Source organism: Equus quagga, chromosome 2 (genome assembly GCF_021613505.1).
Source record: "Equus quagga isolate Etosha38 chromosome 2, UCLA_HA_Equagga_1.0, whole genome shotgun sequence".
Classification (NCBI taxonomy): Eukaryota; Metazoa; Chordata; class Mammalia; order Perissodactyla; family Equidae; genus Equus; species Equus quagga.
The window spans coordinates 38,251,552-38,266,018 of record NC_060268.1 but is presented as its reverse complement, the minus strand read 5'-3'; the positions used below and the strand labels follow the sequence as shown (position 1 = coordinate 38,266,018).

Sequence of the window (14,467 nt, the reverse complement as noted above, 5' to 3'; positions counted from 1 at the left end):
CATTCGGACGGAGGGAATGTAGGATGTAGACCTGGGATGTAGAAATAGATACTGGGGATCCTACCATTTCTCCACAGTCAAGATTTTAACGGTTAAATCAGCAATTTTCTAGCTATGGTCCTCAACTTTTGAGTGAAAAAGAAAATCAATTAAAATCAGTGGTCCTGAGACTTTTCCCAAGAGATTTAGAGATTTGAATTTATGGATTTTTATACTACCAACTGTTTGAGAATTAGGATTATCTCTTTTCTCTAACATGCAGTGGCACCCCCCCCCCCAACATTCTCTGCAACAACTCTGAGGTATTTTCAATGATCTTTGCGTAGGCTGAGATGTAAGACCGCCTTGGGGTTCAGAGAAAGGATTCTGGGCCTGGCATCACTTGGTGTGGCTGGAATAAAGAGATGAAATTAGCATCAGGCTACTTCAGTTGCTCTCTGGGTGACCTTCCTAGGGCTACCTGGGATCTCTTGCCTTAATCTGTAAACTCCTTCTCAGGCAAGGACAGTGGGCAGCCCAGAACTGCATCTGCCAACAGGTAATTACTATGCGCTTTGGATGATGATGATGATGATGAAGATAATATTAGGGATTCAGGGGATTTAGAAAATATTCCACTGGAGAATGGTCCTGAAGATCCTCCCCAGCCAGCTTCTCCAACACCCAGAGTTCCTTCAGGGGAGCGGAGTGAAGCTCTTCCGTGGACGGGAGTACAATACATTCCAGACTGCTGTGTTCACGCTCGAGTTTATCTTCATGATCTGTATATTTTTAAAAATCATTCTTTAATTAATAAAATTATTATCCAGACTTTTTTATACTCGTACTAACATACGTATAGTTGTTTTGAACAAAGGTTTAATTTGAATACACCGCAATTATTTTTTTCTGCGACTTGCTTCTTCCTCCTAACAATAAATCCTGGCTATCTTTCTCTGCCAAGATACTCAGATCTGCCTCATTTTGGCAACTCTTTGTCTTCGTCCCTGTGTGATTCTCTGAGCGTCCGCTTTCGGCCAGCGTGTCTTCCTCCCGGTGTTTGGAGATTGCCCGGCCTCCCGCGGCGCGCTGCAGACGGAGTCCGGGAGGCGGCCCGGCGGGTGGGCGTGGTCCGGGGCCGCTCGGGATATGCAGATAAGGTGGGCGGCGCCCCAGATATACCCCCGGGTAGCGGCGGACCGGCGTGCCTGGCCTCTGCGGACTCAGTCAGAGGCGGCCAGCAGTACCTGCTTCCCTGAGCACAGCCGAGCCTGGTTCCGGGCTGTCCCCGGAGCGGGCCATGCCCCCGCGGGAGCTGAGCGAGGCCGAGTCGTCCCCGCTCCGGGCCCCGACCCCTCCCCCGCGGCGGGGCAGCGCGACCCCGGAGCTGGGCATCAAGTGCGTGCTGGTGGGCGACGGCGCCGTGGGCAAGAGCAGCCTCATCGTCAGCTACACCTGCAATGGGTACCCCGCGCGCTACCGGCCCACGGCCCTGGACACCTTCTCCGGTACGTTCAACGGCCCCGGCGGCCGCGTGGCTGGGGGTAGGTTGTGCACCTGCGGACTGGGGCCCGCGCCGAGGCGCGAGGGCGAGGAAGCCCCCGGGGAGGGAGGCGGGAGCAGGCCTCGAGGTGGCGCTGGTGAGGGCTCTGGGGCCCAGGACGCTCTTCTAATTGAGGCTATCCTCCGCCCCGCCCCTGCAGTGCAAGTCCTGGTGGATGGAGCCCCTGTGCGCATTGAGCTCTGGGACACGGCAGGACAGGTGAGGAGCTGGGAGCGGCCTCTTCTGGGCTGGGGGGAGGTGGGCTGGAGGCTGGGAGGACCCCAGATCGAACAGGAATGGGGAAGGCCTTGGGCCCTTGGTTACGAGTCTCAGGTCTGCAACCGCCGGTGATGGGCGGATTCCCGCTCCCGGTGGCGGGAAGCAATCCTACTAATGACCTGGCCTTCCCATCCCAGGAAGACTTTGACCGCCTTCGCTCCCTCTGCTACCCGGATACCGATGTCTTCCTGGCCTGCTTCAGCGTGGTGCAGCCCAGCTCCTTCCAAAACATCACAGAGAAATGGCTGCCCGAGATCCGCACTCACAACCCCCAGGCGCCCGTGCTGCTGGTGGGCACCCAGGCCGACCTGAGGGACGATGTCAATGTACTGATTGAGCTGGACCAAGGTGGGCGGGAGGGCCCGGTGCCCCAACCCCAGGCTCAGGGTCTGGCCGAGAAGATCCGGGCCTGCTGCTACCTAGAGTGCTCAGCCTTGACACAGAAGAACTTGAAGGAGGTGTTTGACTCAGCCATTCTCAGTGCGATCGAGCACAAAGCCCGGCTGGAGAAGAAACTGAATGCCAAAGGTGTGCGCACCCTCTCCCGCTGCCGCTGGAAGAAGTTCTTCTGCTTTGTTTGAACAGCTATGGCAGCGTAGGGAGCAGTAGGCCATCGGCCACAGACTTCTAGAACCTAGGGCAAGGGGCCTTTGAGGGGGCTACTGGCCCAGCCCGCCACTCCATTGGGACTCAGTTCCCTTCTGAAAACTGGGGTGATTCTGGTCTCTAACTGGCCACACTTAGATGCCAGGGTGAGCCTAGGGCCTGGAGGAAGGAAGGCTCTGACTTGGATTTCTGTGGTCAAGGCTCACAGAGAAACCCAGCACTTTGATTTTCATGAGATGGTTCTGACAGTGTCAGTCACCTTCACACAGTTTGGGATCCAATTCCCAGTTTCTTATCATGGGCCTTCACATCAGCCTGGCTGAATTAGGGCCCTTTTTGGTGATCTCCACTCCCTCCTTGTCACAGGAGTGAGGAAGAGCCCTGGGAACAGCTGGGTATCTGGAAAGGCTGGAAGGTGTCCAGCTCTGATTTGGAGAGAAGTTTGGGATGGACTAGGTAAGACAGAGGTCAGCGAGAGATTGAGAGGGAGCAGAAAGCAAGGCCTTGGAGCCTTGGGTTGAGGAGGAGCAGGCAGAACAGAGAGCTAGGCCTGGAAGGAAGGAGAGCTAGGAGAAGGAGAGCAGAGAAGTAGGGCAGCAGAGGAGCAAGGCTGACACCTGGGCTGCCCTCACCCGCCAAGGCTAGGAAGGGCGGGGCTGGTCCCTGGGAAGAACTGAGTCTCAGGGCTCCCTAGGCACTGCCCAAACTGGCTGGGCCAGGAGTGGGCCAGGAAGTGAGAGGCAAGGCCCAGCAAGAGGAGGGGGAGGAGCTGCAAACTGGAGCCTGGAGGAAAAAGAGGCTGGGGTCACCTTTTTCTCCAAGGTCACATCCTAGATGGTAGAGCAGTGCAGAGTCTGCCAATAAAGCTGTAAGTTTCTGAAGCTGCTGTCTGTGTCATTTCCTGGAGCGGTCAGCCCATCACTCCCTTATGGCCCTACAGTATGGCTGGAGATGGTTTGGGTAGTAAAGGACTGAGGCTAGGTTGAAAGGTGGGGGCTAGACTCATGGGACAGTGTGATGGGAACTGGTCTGGGGAGGCAGGTTTGGGGCTCCCTGCTTGAGGCTTAGCTGGTTCCCAGGAGAGCTAGCGTGGGAAGCAGCCTGGAAACGGGTTTCCCCAGGTGTCAGCGCCAGAGCTGCTTTCCCATGACCTCACCGGGCGGGTGGTGCCTCTCCCTTCTCCCCCTCCTTTCTAGAGCACCAAGCTCCGTGCTGGGGCTCTGGGGCGATCCTGAGCCCTCCAGCCTTCCTGCTCTGATCCTTCTAACAGTTCCCAGGGCCCAGGGTCTCAGGCTGGGAGGCCTCCTGGCTCAGAGCCTGAGGGTGAAGGGACTCCTCTACAGCCTAAACCTCAACCACTGGCCAAACTTCATGGGCATGGGTTGGTTGGACCCAGTCTTCCACCTTGGCCCTCACAGTCCACATAAGGACCTAGTGAAGGTCAGGGTGCTGGTTGTCAGCAATTTAAATAGAAGTTTGGTCCCAGAAATCCTATGGGAGTCAGGGTTCATTGGGTGAGGACTTGGAGAGGATCAGGGATCCAGAGAACATTCCCCGAAAATGGAGCTGGAAGGAACATTAAAGGGCACCTTGGGGGAAATAAAACCCTGCTTTATTTTACCCATGAGGAAAGTGAAGCCCAGAGAAAAAGGGTATTATCTCAAGTGAGGGATTATTACCAAGTGGCTGTAAGAGCACTTTGCTAACTCTAGAGTTGGGTCCATGGGTCAGTGTTATTCCTGTGGGGAGGTGTTGCTAAGGCACACCTGGGACACCTGCTAGGCAAGTGCTGGCCAGGTGAGCTCTCACCCTGTCCCAGCCCAGCTCCCTCTGCAGGAAGTTACAGCTGTGTGTGTGTGTGAGAAAGAGCGTGGCTGAGGGACAGAAATCCTAGCCAAGTGAAACCTCAGATAATCCCCAAGTTTAGTTTTAGCCAAGACTGCCCGCCTCCTGCCCCACAGGGGCCCCTCCCCAAGAGCTCCAGCCACCCTCGCCTCCCTTTGTCTCCTCGCCCCCCTCAGGTGGAGGCGCTGTAGCCAGGTTCTGAGGGGTGTCCCACCCCAGCTCCACAGTGTGCGGTTACCTCAACCCAGCCTGACATACTCCCCAGTGGGGCAGAGACCCAGGTTCAAGTTCAGGCTCTGACATCAACCATTACCTTAGGCAAATCTTCCCTTCTCTGTGCCTCGGGTTCCTCATTTACAAAACAAAGGACTCTGGACTCTGGATTTGAGGCTTTCAGACTGTTCTGAGGGGCCTTAGAGGTGTCCTGGGTGGGGGCAGGGGAGAGCCTAATTGGGTAATGTCTGGGCCCCGCCTCTGACTTCTCCCCTGATTCTTTGACCGGCACCAGCACATCCACATCACCGTGCCTCCTCTCCTGCTGGGTCATGTGGGCCATCGAGCCTGGTCAGCAGCTCCTCCATCAGCTTCACCCCTGCTGATGTCCCTGCCACTGCTGCTCCCTACTCCAGTCCCTCCAGTGCTGCTGTCTTCCCTCTGGCAGCTCCCCAACTCAAAACTGTTACTAGCTCTCATTGCCCACAGTGAACTCCCAGCTCCTCGTTTCAGCATTCAAGGCCTTCTCTGGACCAGGCTGACCAGGCCAGCTTGTCCCGGTGATCCCCAATTATTTCTTTTTTTTCTTTTTTGTGTTTTCTCCCCAAATCCCCCCAGTACATAGTTGTATATTTTTTAGTTGTGGGTCCTTCTAGTTGTGGCATGTGGGATGTTGCCTCAACATGGCCTGATGAGCAGTGCCACGTCCTCACCCAGGATTCGAACCGGTGAAACCCTGGGCCGCCGAAGCAGAGCGCGCAAACTTAATCACTCGGCCGCGGGGTCGGCCCCTCCAATCATTTCTTGACTTCTAAATTCAAGTCTTTGCTGTGGCCAAATCCTCTAGTTTGGAAAGGACCCCTCCCAGATGCCCTGTTTCTCCTCTAGCCGTCTTCCATTACCCCCCTTCCCCAGGAGGCGTCTTTCACCTGTCTTAGTATCTACGCCACTCTCTTGGCACGCTGAGAGCACTCCAAATCTGGTCACCTACTCAGGCTGCATCTCCCCAGCTAAATAGAGAGAGAGAGTCCCGTGCATGCCCCTATCCTCCCACAGGGTACTGGGCTCAGGCAATGTTGGCTGCGACCCCTAAGTGTTCAAGGATAAAAAGCCAACCAGTGAGCCATGGAGGGGACACTGAGGATCAAGCTCAGCTTCAGGTTTGTATCACCAAAGCCTGGAGACAAGCCTAAGAGCAATGGCTTGCTGGAAAGGCTCTCTGAGGTGTGGGGCCCAGCCCAAGCAGGACCAGACGGATTTATCTGGTGGTTCCAAACCCCCCAGCTTGCTCTGCTTCTGTCTCTCTCTAGAATATGGTCTTTCTCTACTTTTCTGGAACTGTTTTTATCTCTTTCTCTATCTATCTGTTTTCTCCACTCTTGAGTCTAAATGTAAAGGAATGTTGATTCTATTAACTGGATAAAATTGTACGTTTCATACATATACATTCTTAGACAGCTGTCCTTATTTAAATTTTTTTTTTTTGAGGAAGATTAGCCCTGAGCTAACATCTGCTGCCAATCCTCCTCTTTTTGCTGAGGAAGACTGGCCCTGAGCTAACATCCATGCCCATCTTCCTCTATTTTATATGTGGGACGCCCACCACAGTGTGGCTTGACAAGTGGTGCCATGTGCACACCCAGGATCCGAACTGGCGAACCCTGGGCTGCCGAAGTGGAACGTGCGAACTTAACCACTGTGCCACCGGGCCGGCCCCACACACCTGTCCTTATTGATGTAAATTGTTTTTAATGTCTGTGTAACCAACCTTTAGTTGATTTGTTTTAATCTTTTTTTCTCCCATAATAAACACTCGTAGAAAAATTGGAAAATCCAAAGAACTAGAAGATTGAAAATTTACTCATAGTCTTAACTCCCCCCTAACATCAATAACAACGTTTTGATGTGCTTCTTTCCAGTCTTTAGTTCTATGCCTACTTTTAAACATTTTTTGTGCTCATGCTGTATACACAATTTTGTATTTTTGGTTTTTTCACTTAAAATTTTAACTTTTTTCACGTTATTATAAACTGGAACCAGAGGCTGTCCCTGAGTGTGAATGTGTGCTTACTATTTCCCCTGACCATGATTTCTTCAACTAGTTCCCCATTTGGGGGGCATTTAGGTTGTTTTCCTTTAACTTTTTTTTTCTGTTATAAATGAGACTACATCAACAACTAGTTATTTTTTTCCACCGTGGGTTGTTGACCACCTACCAGAAAACAAAGTTCTTCGTCTTTGACTTGGAGACCGGGCCTCGACATAGTCCCGTGTGCTCTTCCGAGGGAACCTGAGTTTCTGTGTATGTATGACTCCAGGGGGAGGGGCTTTTTCTGTTGGAGTGTGACTAGCAGATGGTGGGTGTTCAATAAATACTAAATGATGACAAGGTGTGTATATATTTGTGTTCATATACATTTCTCTAGTCCCTGTTTTTGTTCTTGTGTATTTAAAGTGGATATTGTCTTTGTGAAAAACTGCATATTTCCATATATGTGCAAGTCTGTGCATCCATGTCTGTAAGTGTGGGTGTCTATCTTTATGCAACACATGTATAGCTCTGCATGTGTATGTCTGTCCTGAGGAGTGTGTGTTATACACAACCCTGTGTGTCTCTGTGTGTGTATGTTGGTCTCTGTGTCTGTGTGTGCACATCTAGGTTGAGCCCAGTTTCCTGGGTTCTGTGTCCATGTGTCTTTGTGTGTCTAGGCTCAATTCTGTGTGGATGTGTGTGAGGGTCTCTCTCCGTGTACATCTTTTTTTTTTTAAAGATTGGCACCTAAGCTAACATCTGTTGCCAATCTTCTTTTTTTTTCTTCTTCTTCTCCCCAAGGCCCCCCAGTACGTAGTTGTATATTCTAGTTGTAGGTCCGTCTGGCTCTGCTATGTGGGATGCCCCCTTAGCACGACTTGATGAGCGGTGCCATGTCTGCGCCCAGGATCTGTACCGGCAAGACCCTGGGCCACTGAAGCGGAGCGCTCAAACTTAGCCACGGGGCTGGCCCCCATGTGTGTCTTTGTGCTGAGTGTCATGCTGGCCTGGGCTGGTGTGCGTGTGTGCCTTGCTTCCTCTTCCCCTGGGAGCGGAGTGGTGCCCAGGGCAGAGGTGACACACCCTCCGTGAGCTCCCCGTTCTCCTGGGAACCAGCTTGGGAGAATGAGTGAGACCGAAAGCAGACTGCGTCAGGAGCACCGGCCCCTTTTGCAACCAGCCCAGGCCCCAGGCGGTAACCGGGCTCTCACAGGTCAGACCTGCCCACTGTGCCTGGCTGCCAGGAAATCAGCTCCCAGCAGGGCTGCGCTGTCAGCGCCCTCCTTGGGCCTGGGCCAGATCCTCCGGTGAGCAGAACTCAGCCAGCCGAGGGGCCACATTAGTCACGCTGTGGCAACAGCAGAGATTGACTTCCTGGGCCTGGGCAGTGCTGGCTGTCCCTGGGAACCACTGGTTTCTGTCTCTGTGTGCAGCAAGGCTTAGGCATCCTTATCTCCTCCATCACAGCATTCCATTCCTACAACTGAACTTCCAGATAGGCCTGATGGCTCTTATTAGCTCCAGTTTCCAGATGAGGAGACCGAAGCACAGAGTCACATGACCAGGGTTAAGGCATAGCTGGGCCCTGGACCTGCTTTCCTGACCCCAGGTGCAGGCCTCTTTCTAGTGTGCCACCTTGGGGGTTCCGCTCCCTAGAAATGGTTGTCTCAGAGGGCAGGGCTGGGAGGTATGGTTTATGGGACAGAGTAGGTTGTCCTGGGCTGGGGAGGGAGGCAGAGGGAGACAGGGCGGGAGGTGGGATGTGAAGAGAGATGGCAGCACTGAACCAGGCCTGCCCTCCTAGTGGAATGTTCTCAAGGCTTTCTCCACTGAACAGAGGATTTGCCCCATAACTGGGATGACCACAGAATTCATTGTTGGACTCAGAATATTTTTAAGACTGAATGGGAGAGCCATTAAGAACCTGGGCTTATGGTCACCTTACTCATAACCCCTCTAAAAGGTGGAGCCAGTCATTGTCATCAGCTCCACAGCCTCCTTGACCCTCCCCTGTGCCACCCCCCTCTCTCCCCAGGTGTCCAGATGACTCCCTGGCCCCTTGGCAGTGGAAGGCAACAGGGGAGCCTTTGGGTCCGCTGTGGGTCTAGGGGTTCCCTGGGGCCCTTTGAAGCTGGCAGAAAAGCAGGCAGCACGGACCCACCCAGCAACACCTGAGCTGCCACTGCTTCCTCCCTTGGACCTATATTCTCTGTGGCCGCGTTCACTGCCTCTGCTCGTCTTCTCTCCCTCCCCAGTACCCTGCACCAGTTGGGGAGCAAGCAGAGCCTCTCTCCAGATGTCTCCCTCCAGGGATGGCGAGATCACTCTTATGCTAAGACAGGGGACTCTCAATTCCTGCGGCTGTGTCCATTTTCCTACCCGTGGCACCTCCCAGCAGGTCATGTGCTCTGCTGACCACCCCATCTCCCACGGGCCTCCTGTGCCAGCCCCATCCCCGACTGGCTGGGCTACTTTGGGCAAATTACAGACTTCCTCCTCTTCTCAGTGTCTCCCACTTGTGAAGGAGGGCTAATATTCTCTGCCCCTCCCTGGCTCCCAGGGGGCCTGCAGGGATATGCAAGATAATAGCGGGAACTGCTTTAGAGGAAGCTATCTTGAGAGCCAAGTAGGAGGTATCAGTGCTGGCCTCTGTTTACATGGGTGTGGACCTGGGGTTTCCAGCCTCCTGGGGTTTGGGACCAGCCCTGACAGTTTCTTGGCCTGGCTCCTGCTTCCTTTGTCCCATTTCCAGAGAAAGGACAGAAGCTGAAGCCAGGAGTCTAGTCGACTAAAGATGAGACATCAGAGCAAAAAGTTTGGGGCTCAGAAACTTCCTAGCCTAGCTCTGTCCCCAATCACTGGCTGTATGGCCTTGGGCCAGTTGCTGCCCTTCTCTAGGCCTCAACAACTTGGCTCTGACAGCCTTCCCCAGCTCTGCACTCAGAGGGTCCTAGAGCTTGTAACCTGAGGCCAACATCACGGTTTGGGGATAGAAAGGATCTTGTCATCTAGTCCAAGTCCTTTGCTTTTCATAGACTACTATGAACGCCCTCCTTGGGGGCCACAGAGTAACCCTGGTCAGCCTGGTAACCCAAGGTCATAAACTGGTTGCAAAGAGGACCACTGGGGAGAAAGTAAATGCGTCAGAGAAAATCTACTGGGAAGACAACCCCAAGTGAGTTGGTGGGTCCACAACGTAATCTTTTGTACTCCATCAGTGTTTGGTTCCCCCTGGACCTTCAGCCTCTCCCTGCATGCCTAAAACCCAGCACAGGCCTCTCCTCCTCCTCCAGCTCTCTGTGCGACGACACCGGCTCTTCACTCTTCCCACTACACCTACAGCAGCCTCCACCCTGACTCTGCTCCCAGCCCTGGTCCCTGGTTAGGTTTCCACCTGGCTGCTCCACGACGACCACTGCCCTTTCAACCACACCTGATGGTCAGCCAGCTCCTCATCCCCAGCTTCCTCCTTCCTGACCCTGGCAGGCTTTGAAACCCTTCACCTTTAAACTTCTCTCCCCTCTATCTCCTGCCACCCCTCTGACCACTCCTCCTCTGCTTTCTCTTCCTCTGAGAAGAGGCTCTCCTCGCTTTCTGCTCTCCTTTCGAGGGCCGCTGTGTTTCTCTCTCTCAGGAATCTCCCCGCTCCTGTTTTACCCTCACACAGCCTACTCCCAAATCCAGGAGCTCCATCCTCCCCACCAAGACCCCTCACCTCCAGGGCCTCACAGGATGCACCTGCAGCTGGAACACTCAGAACTAACTGTATGGCCCAAAGACTACAAAACTCATATATTTTCATAAAATATTCCTTATTCCTGGCCCTATTTTATGTTCCTTCTTGCTCCTTTTTTTAATCTTGTTCTTATTTATACTTACGTTATCTCATAATTTATAGGCCATTTCAAGCTGCCTTTAAATCTTTCCCCAGTAAGGCAAGGCATAAGAAAACAAAAACCAAATCAGTAAAACCAGTCTCCATCTGGTACCGGGTGACCCCTCACCTTCTGTCTGGTTGTCCCAAAGCTGCCCCTCCTCCACTGGGCCCTGTTTCTGTCGATGGCACTGTCACCCATCCAGGCTCCCAGGACAGAAAACCTGAAGCCTCCGCTGACTCAGGTTCCCCCTCTGCATAATCCAGTTAGTAAGTCTCGGAGTTTCCCCCTTCCCCAGATCTCCAGCAGCCTCTGCTCTGTTCCATCCACACTGTCTCTATCCCATCTCAGCGCTTCATGGTCTGATGATTTGTTTCTTTCTGAAATACATCTGAATACTTTTTGTTTTTTAAACTCACAACTTTTTCTTATTACAAAAGCAATAGATATTCATTGTAGAAAATTTAGAGAAGGCAGCTTGACAAAAAGAAAACGAAAACCACCTATAATTTCATCAATGAGATAACACTATGGACATTTGGGGAAATATCTTTTTTTGTTTTTCTAAACATATAGCCTTTTTTTTTTTTTAGCCCCACGACAAGGGGCCTCTTCATTTCTTTCCCAGTCTATTGTCTTGGTCTTTCAGGTTCTGGGCTCTGCTGCTAGAACCCCCAGGAGCCATGGCAAACTGGAGCAAGGAGAGGCAGGCGCTCCTAGAGAACCTGTGGGAAAGTTTGGGCCATCCCCTGGGCTGAAGCCGGGCTTCCGGGTTCAGGGCTTCCAGGTAGCACTATTGACAACCACCCCTTTGGGGGGCGGGGGGAGCTGAAAGTGTCTTCCCAGGCTTCAGACTAGCTGCGGTTGGGTGGGGAAGGGAGTGGTCTTGTGCAATAGGGCAAACCACTGCTCATTCAGGGCTGTTTGTTTAAGTGGGCAGGGATAGGTTTGGGAGAAACAGCTTAGTTTTTGTCATTGTTTATTTGAACTGTTGAGACCAGTAAGTTTCGGAGAAAACTCCCCAACATAGGGAAGGCAGGATGGGCTATAAGGGATAAGATGATGAAGGTCCCACAGTTAAATGCCTGGAGGCCCCTGGGAACAGCAGGCTGGATGGCGGCTGTGGATGGGTTAGCGCCTGCCCAGCTCAAGAGGACTGGAACTCAGCGCCTGCATTCCTGCAGCAATGTGGGCCGCAAATGGACAGTTCCCCGGGTTTCCTCCAGAAGCTAGAAATATGCATTTTTTAAAAATGAAGTTTCCTGACTCTTTGTTGATAACTAATTAAAGAAATTTAACTGCTGTTTGAGCCAAAGCATAATTGCAGGCTGCCAGTGTGCAAGCTTTCAACTAGCCTTCTCTGCACTTCTATCTGTACTTCATGTAGGTTATTCTGCCTGGTTTACTTGTTGTGGCTTCCTCCCTTCTTCCCTCTCCCTGCGGTGCAACCTCTAGTGATATGGCCTCCTTACTCTCCACTCCTTAAAGCTGAGTTTGGACCACTCCTTTCCCTGTTCAAATCCCCAAGTGCCCACCAACGTGGCCTCTGCCCACCAACCCCCCAGCTTTCCCTCTCAATGCTTGAACCAAACTGAGCGGCTCACTGCTTCCCACACAAAACAAGACCCAGGATCTCCACTGCCCAGCTTTTGCTCACTATGATTTTGCTATGCCTGGAACACCCACACCTACCTGCTCGTCTCATTTTATACCTCCTTCATGAAGCCATTTCTCAGCCTCCTTCTTAATAGTTTAACCACCCCCTGCTTTATTCAACAGCCACTTGTTGGATACCTCTATCCACAAGAGGGCCCCCACATGGAGGACATGAAGCAGATGAGGGCAGACATGTACTAACGTGGGCCATACGTACGAAGCAGAGCCATGGACAGCAGGAGAGAATGGAGCGGGCAGCAGTGAACTTTGGCTGGGGAAACAGGGAAGGCTTTTTGAGCTGGATCAACGGGGTAAGTAGGAGCTTTCCAGGGGCAAAGGGGCATCTGAGGTGGAGGCAACTGTCTATGTAAGGGAATGGAGGCGTGAAAGTTCTGAGAAAGGGAATAATTTGGGTGGGGATGGAGCAGAGCGGGGCTGGGGAAGACACAGAGAGAGATAAGGAGCAGTTTGGGGACCAAATTGTTTTGTTACAGTATTTGCATCCCGCCGCCTGCGCTCTGGAGCGTAACTCCAGGAGCTCAGGGGCTGCGTCTCAGCTTTCATCGCTTCACACCTGCCACCTCCCTGGGACTAGTGTACTCTGTCCAAACCCTTGCAGCGAGAGCACAGCGCCCAGTAGTGCTAAGAGTGCCCCCTAGCGGCCCCTGCGCGATCCCACCTCCAGTCGCCATAGCTGACGCCCCTGTGCCCCGCCTCCACCCCAGCGGCTCTCGTTCTGGATGGCGCTTTGCTTGGCAGCGTCCCCCTTCCTCTCCACCCTTCCCTGAGAGGAGGATGGTCTTCGGTCCAACACTTATTAAGCATTTATTCTGTGTTGATCACTGTTGTAGGCATCGGGATACAGAATTTAAGGAGTCATTAACCTCGCCCTGAAGTGCTCAGAGAACCAGCGGATGAGGGGGTCGGTTCCCAGTGTTGGGGGACCAGACGAGGGAGGGAGCCTGGTTTGACCCTTGAAGGACAGATGAGCGGCTGGCAAAGTAGAAAGCAAAAATACAGTGCTCTATGCAACGGAAACAGCCAAAGCACAGCAACCAGCTCCCATCCCCACCCCCCATCCACTTAACACTTAGGGAACCACTGCCATTTACTAAAGTCATAGAGCGAGCATGGGGGACTGGAGACTCAGAGATGACTGAGATGCCATCCACGTTTCCAGGAGCTCATAACCGGGAGGGAAAACAAGTAAGTAAATGGAAAAGGGAGTGCTCTGTGCTCAGGGTCCTGTGACCACACACAGGGCTGCAGAGCAGGGAGTGCCCCCACCTTGATGTGTGTGGTAGCATTTCCTGGACAAAAACCTGAGCTGAGACTGAAAGATGAGAAAGGGAGGGTGGTCTGGGCTGACGGTACAACAGGTACAAAAACACAGAGGTATTAGCAGGTTACTCGTCAAAAGGAGGTCCATCCTGGGGTGTCAGTAAGGTTCTGCTTCTTGATCTGGGTGCCTGCCTCCTGGGCGTGTGCAGTTCCAGAAAAGCACACTTATGACTCATATGCGTACACTCACCTGGGTTGCACAAAGTAGCCCCCAATCTCTCACATGGCCATTTTATTTTTCTGCACAGCACTTATCACCATTTAAAAGTATCCCTTTTGTAAGACTCTCTGGAGCCATAATGTTAGGGTTTGAATCTGGTCCTCCCGTACCAGTTCTACGACCTTGCGAACTCAACCCCACTGAGTCAGTCTCCCCACCTGTGAAATGGAGATGAAGATAGCACCTTTATCACAGGTTGTGGACCAAGGCAGTCACTTGAGGTCCATACAGCACTTACAGGGCGCTTCCTCTGTGCTCATCGCGACAATACTGAATTTCTAACGATTGGTGGGACCTGGTAAATAGGAACTTAATAATTTGTTTAAGAAATGAAGAAATGAATTAAAAGTATGACTTTGGTGGCTCAAACCAATGGAGGGGTGTGGATCAGTGGCGGACCTCCGCTGAAGGCCCTGGGCAGGAGCGCAGAGCCTGGGGGCAGCCGCAGTCCTGTGAAGCAACAGCTTCTGTGGGTGAGCAAGGGAGATGGTGACCCGGGCCAGATGGGACTGTAGGGAGTGGAGATAAGAACCTCCCTCCCCCCAGTCCTCAATGACACACTGCAGTGAAGACGTCCCAGCTCCTGGCCAGGCTTGTTGACAGGCTCAGATAGGGAGAAAGAAGGCTCAGCAGAGCACTGCAGCCTCCTGAAGCCCGGCCCGGGCTCCCATGGCATCTCACCCTTCCCCTCCCCTCCCCTCCCCTCTGGTGGTCAAACTTGGTGCTTCCCTCTACCCTCAGGGGCTGGGGCAGTTTCAGGGAGGGTAGGAAAACCTGCTAAACAGGGTGGCCAAAGCCTGAACCAGTTGGACAGGGCGGTCCCATCTCCCCCCAGCGGCCCTGTCCCTCTCCTGGCCCACAGAGCAGAGGCAGAAGGC

At 53.0% G+C, this 14,467-nt stretch overlaps 1 protein-coding gene across 1 annotated transcript; it reads left to right on the top strand.

The window, feature by feature from the left end:
* Nucleotides 1-1,202: 1,202 nt before the first annotated feature.
* On the top strand, nucleotides 1,203-3,288 carry RHOV (ras homolog family member V). Its single transcript, XM_046653649.1, has 3 exons — nucleotides 1,203-1,487; nucleotides 1,683-1,741; nucleotides 1,939-3,288. The coding sequence occupies exons 1-3, from the start codon at nucleotides 1,280-1,282 to the stop codon at nucleotides 2,380-2,382; spliced, it is 711 nt and encodes a 236-aa protein (XP_046509605.1). The 5' UTR covers nucleotides 1,203-1,279; the 3' UTR covers nucleotides 2,383-3,288.
* Nucleotides 3,289-14,467: the final 11,179 nt, after the last annotated feature.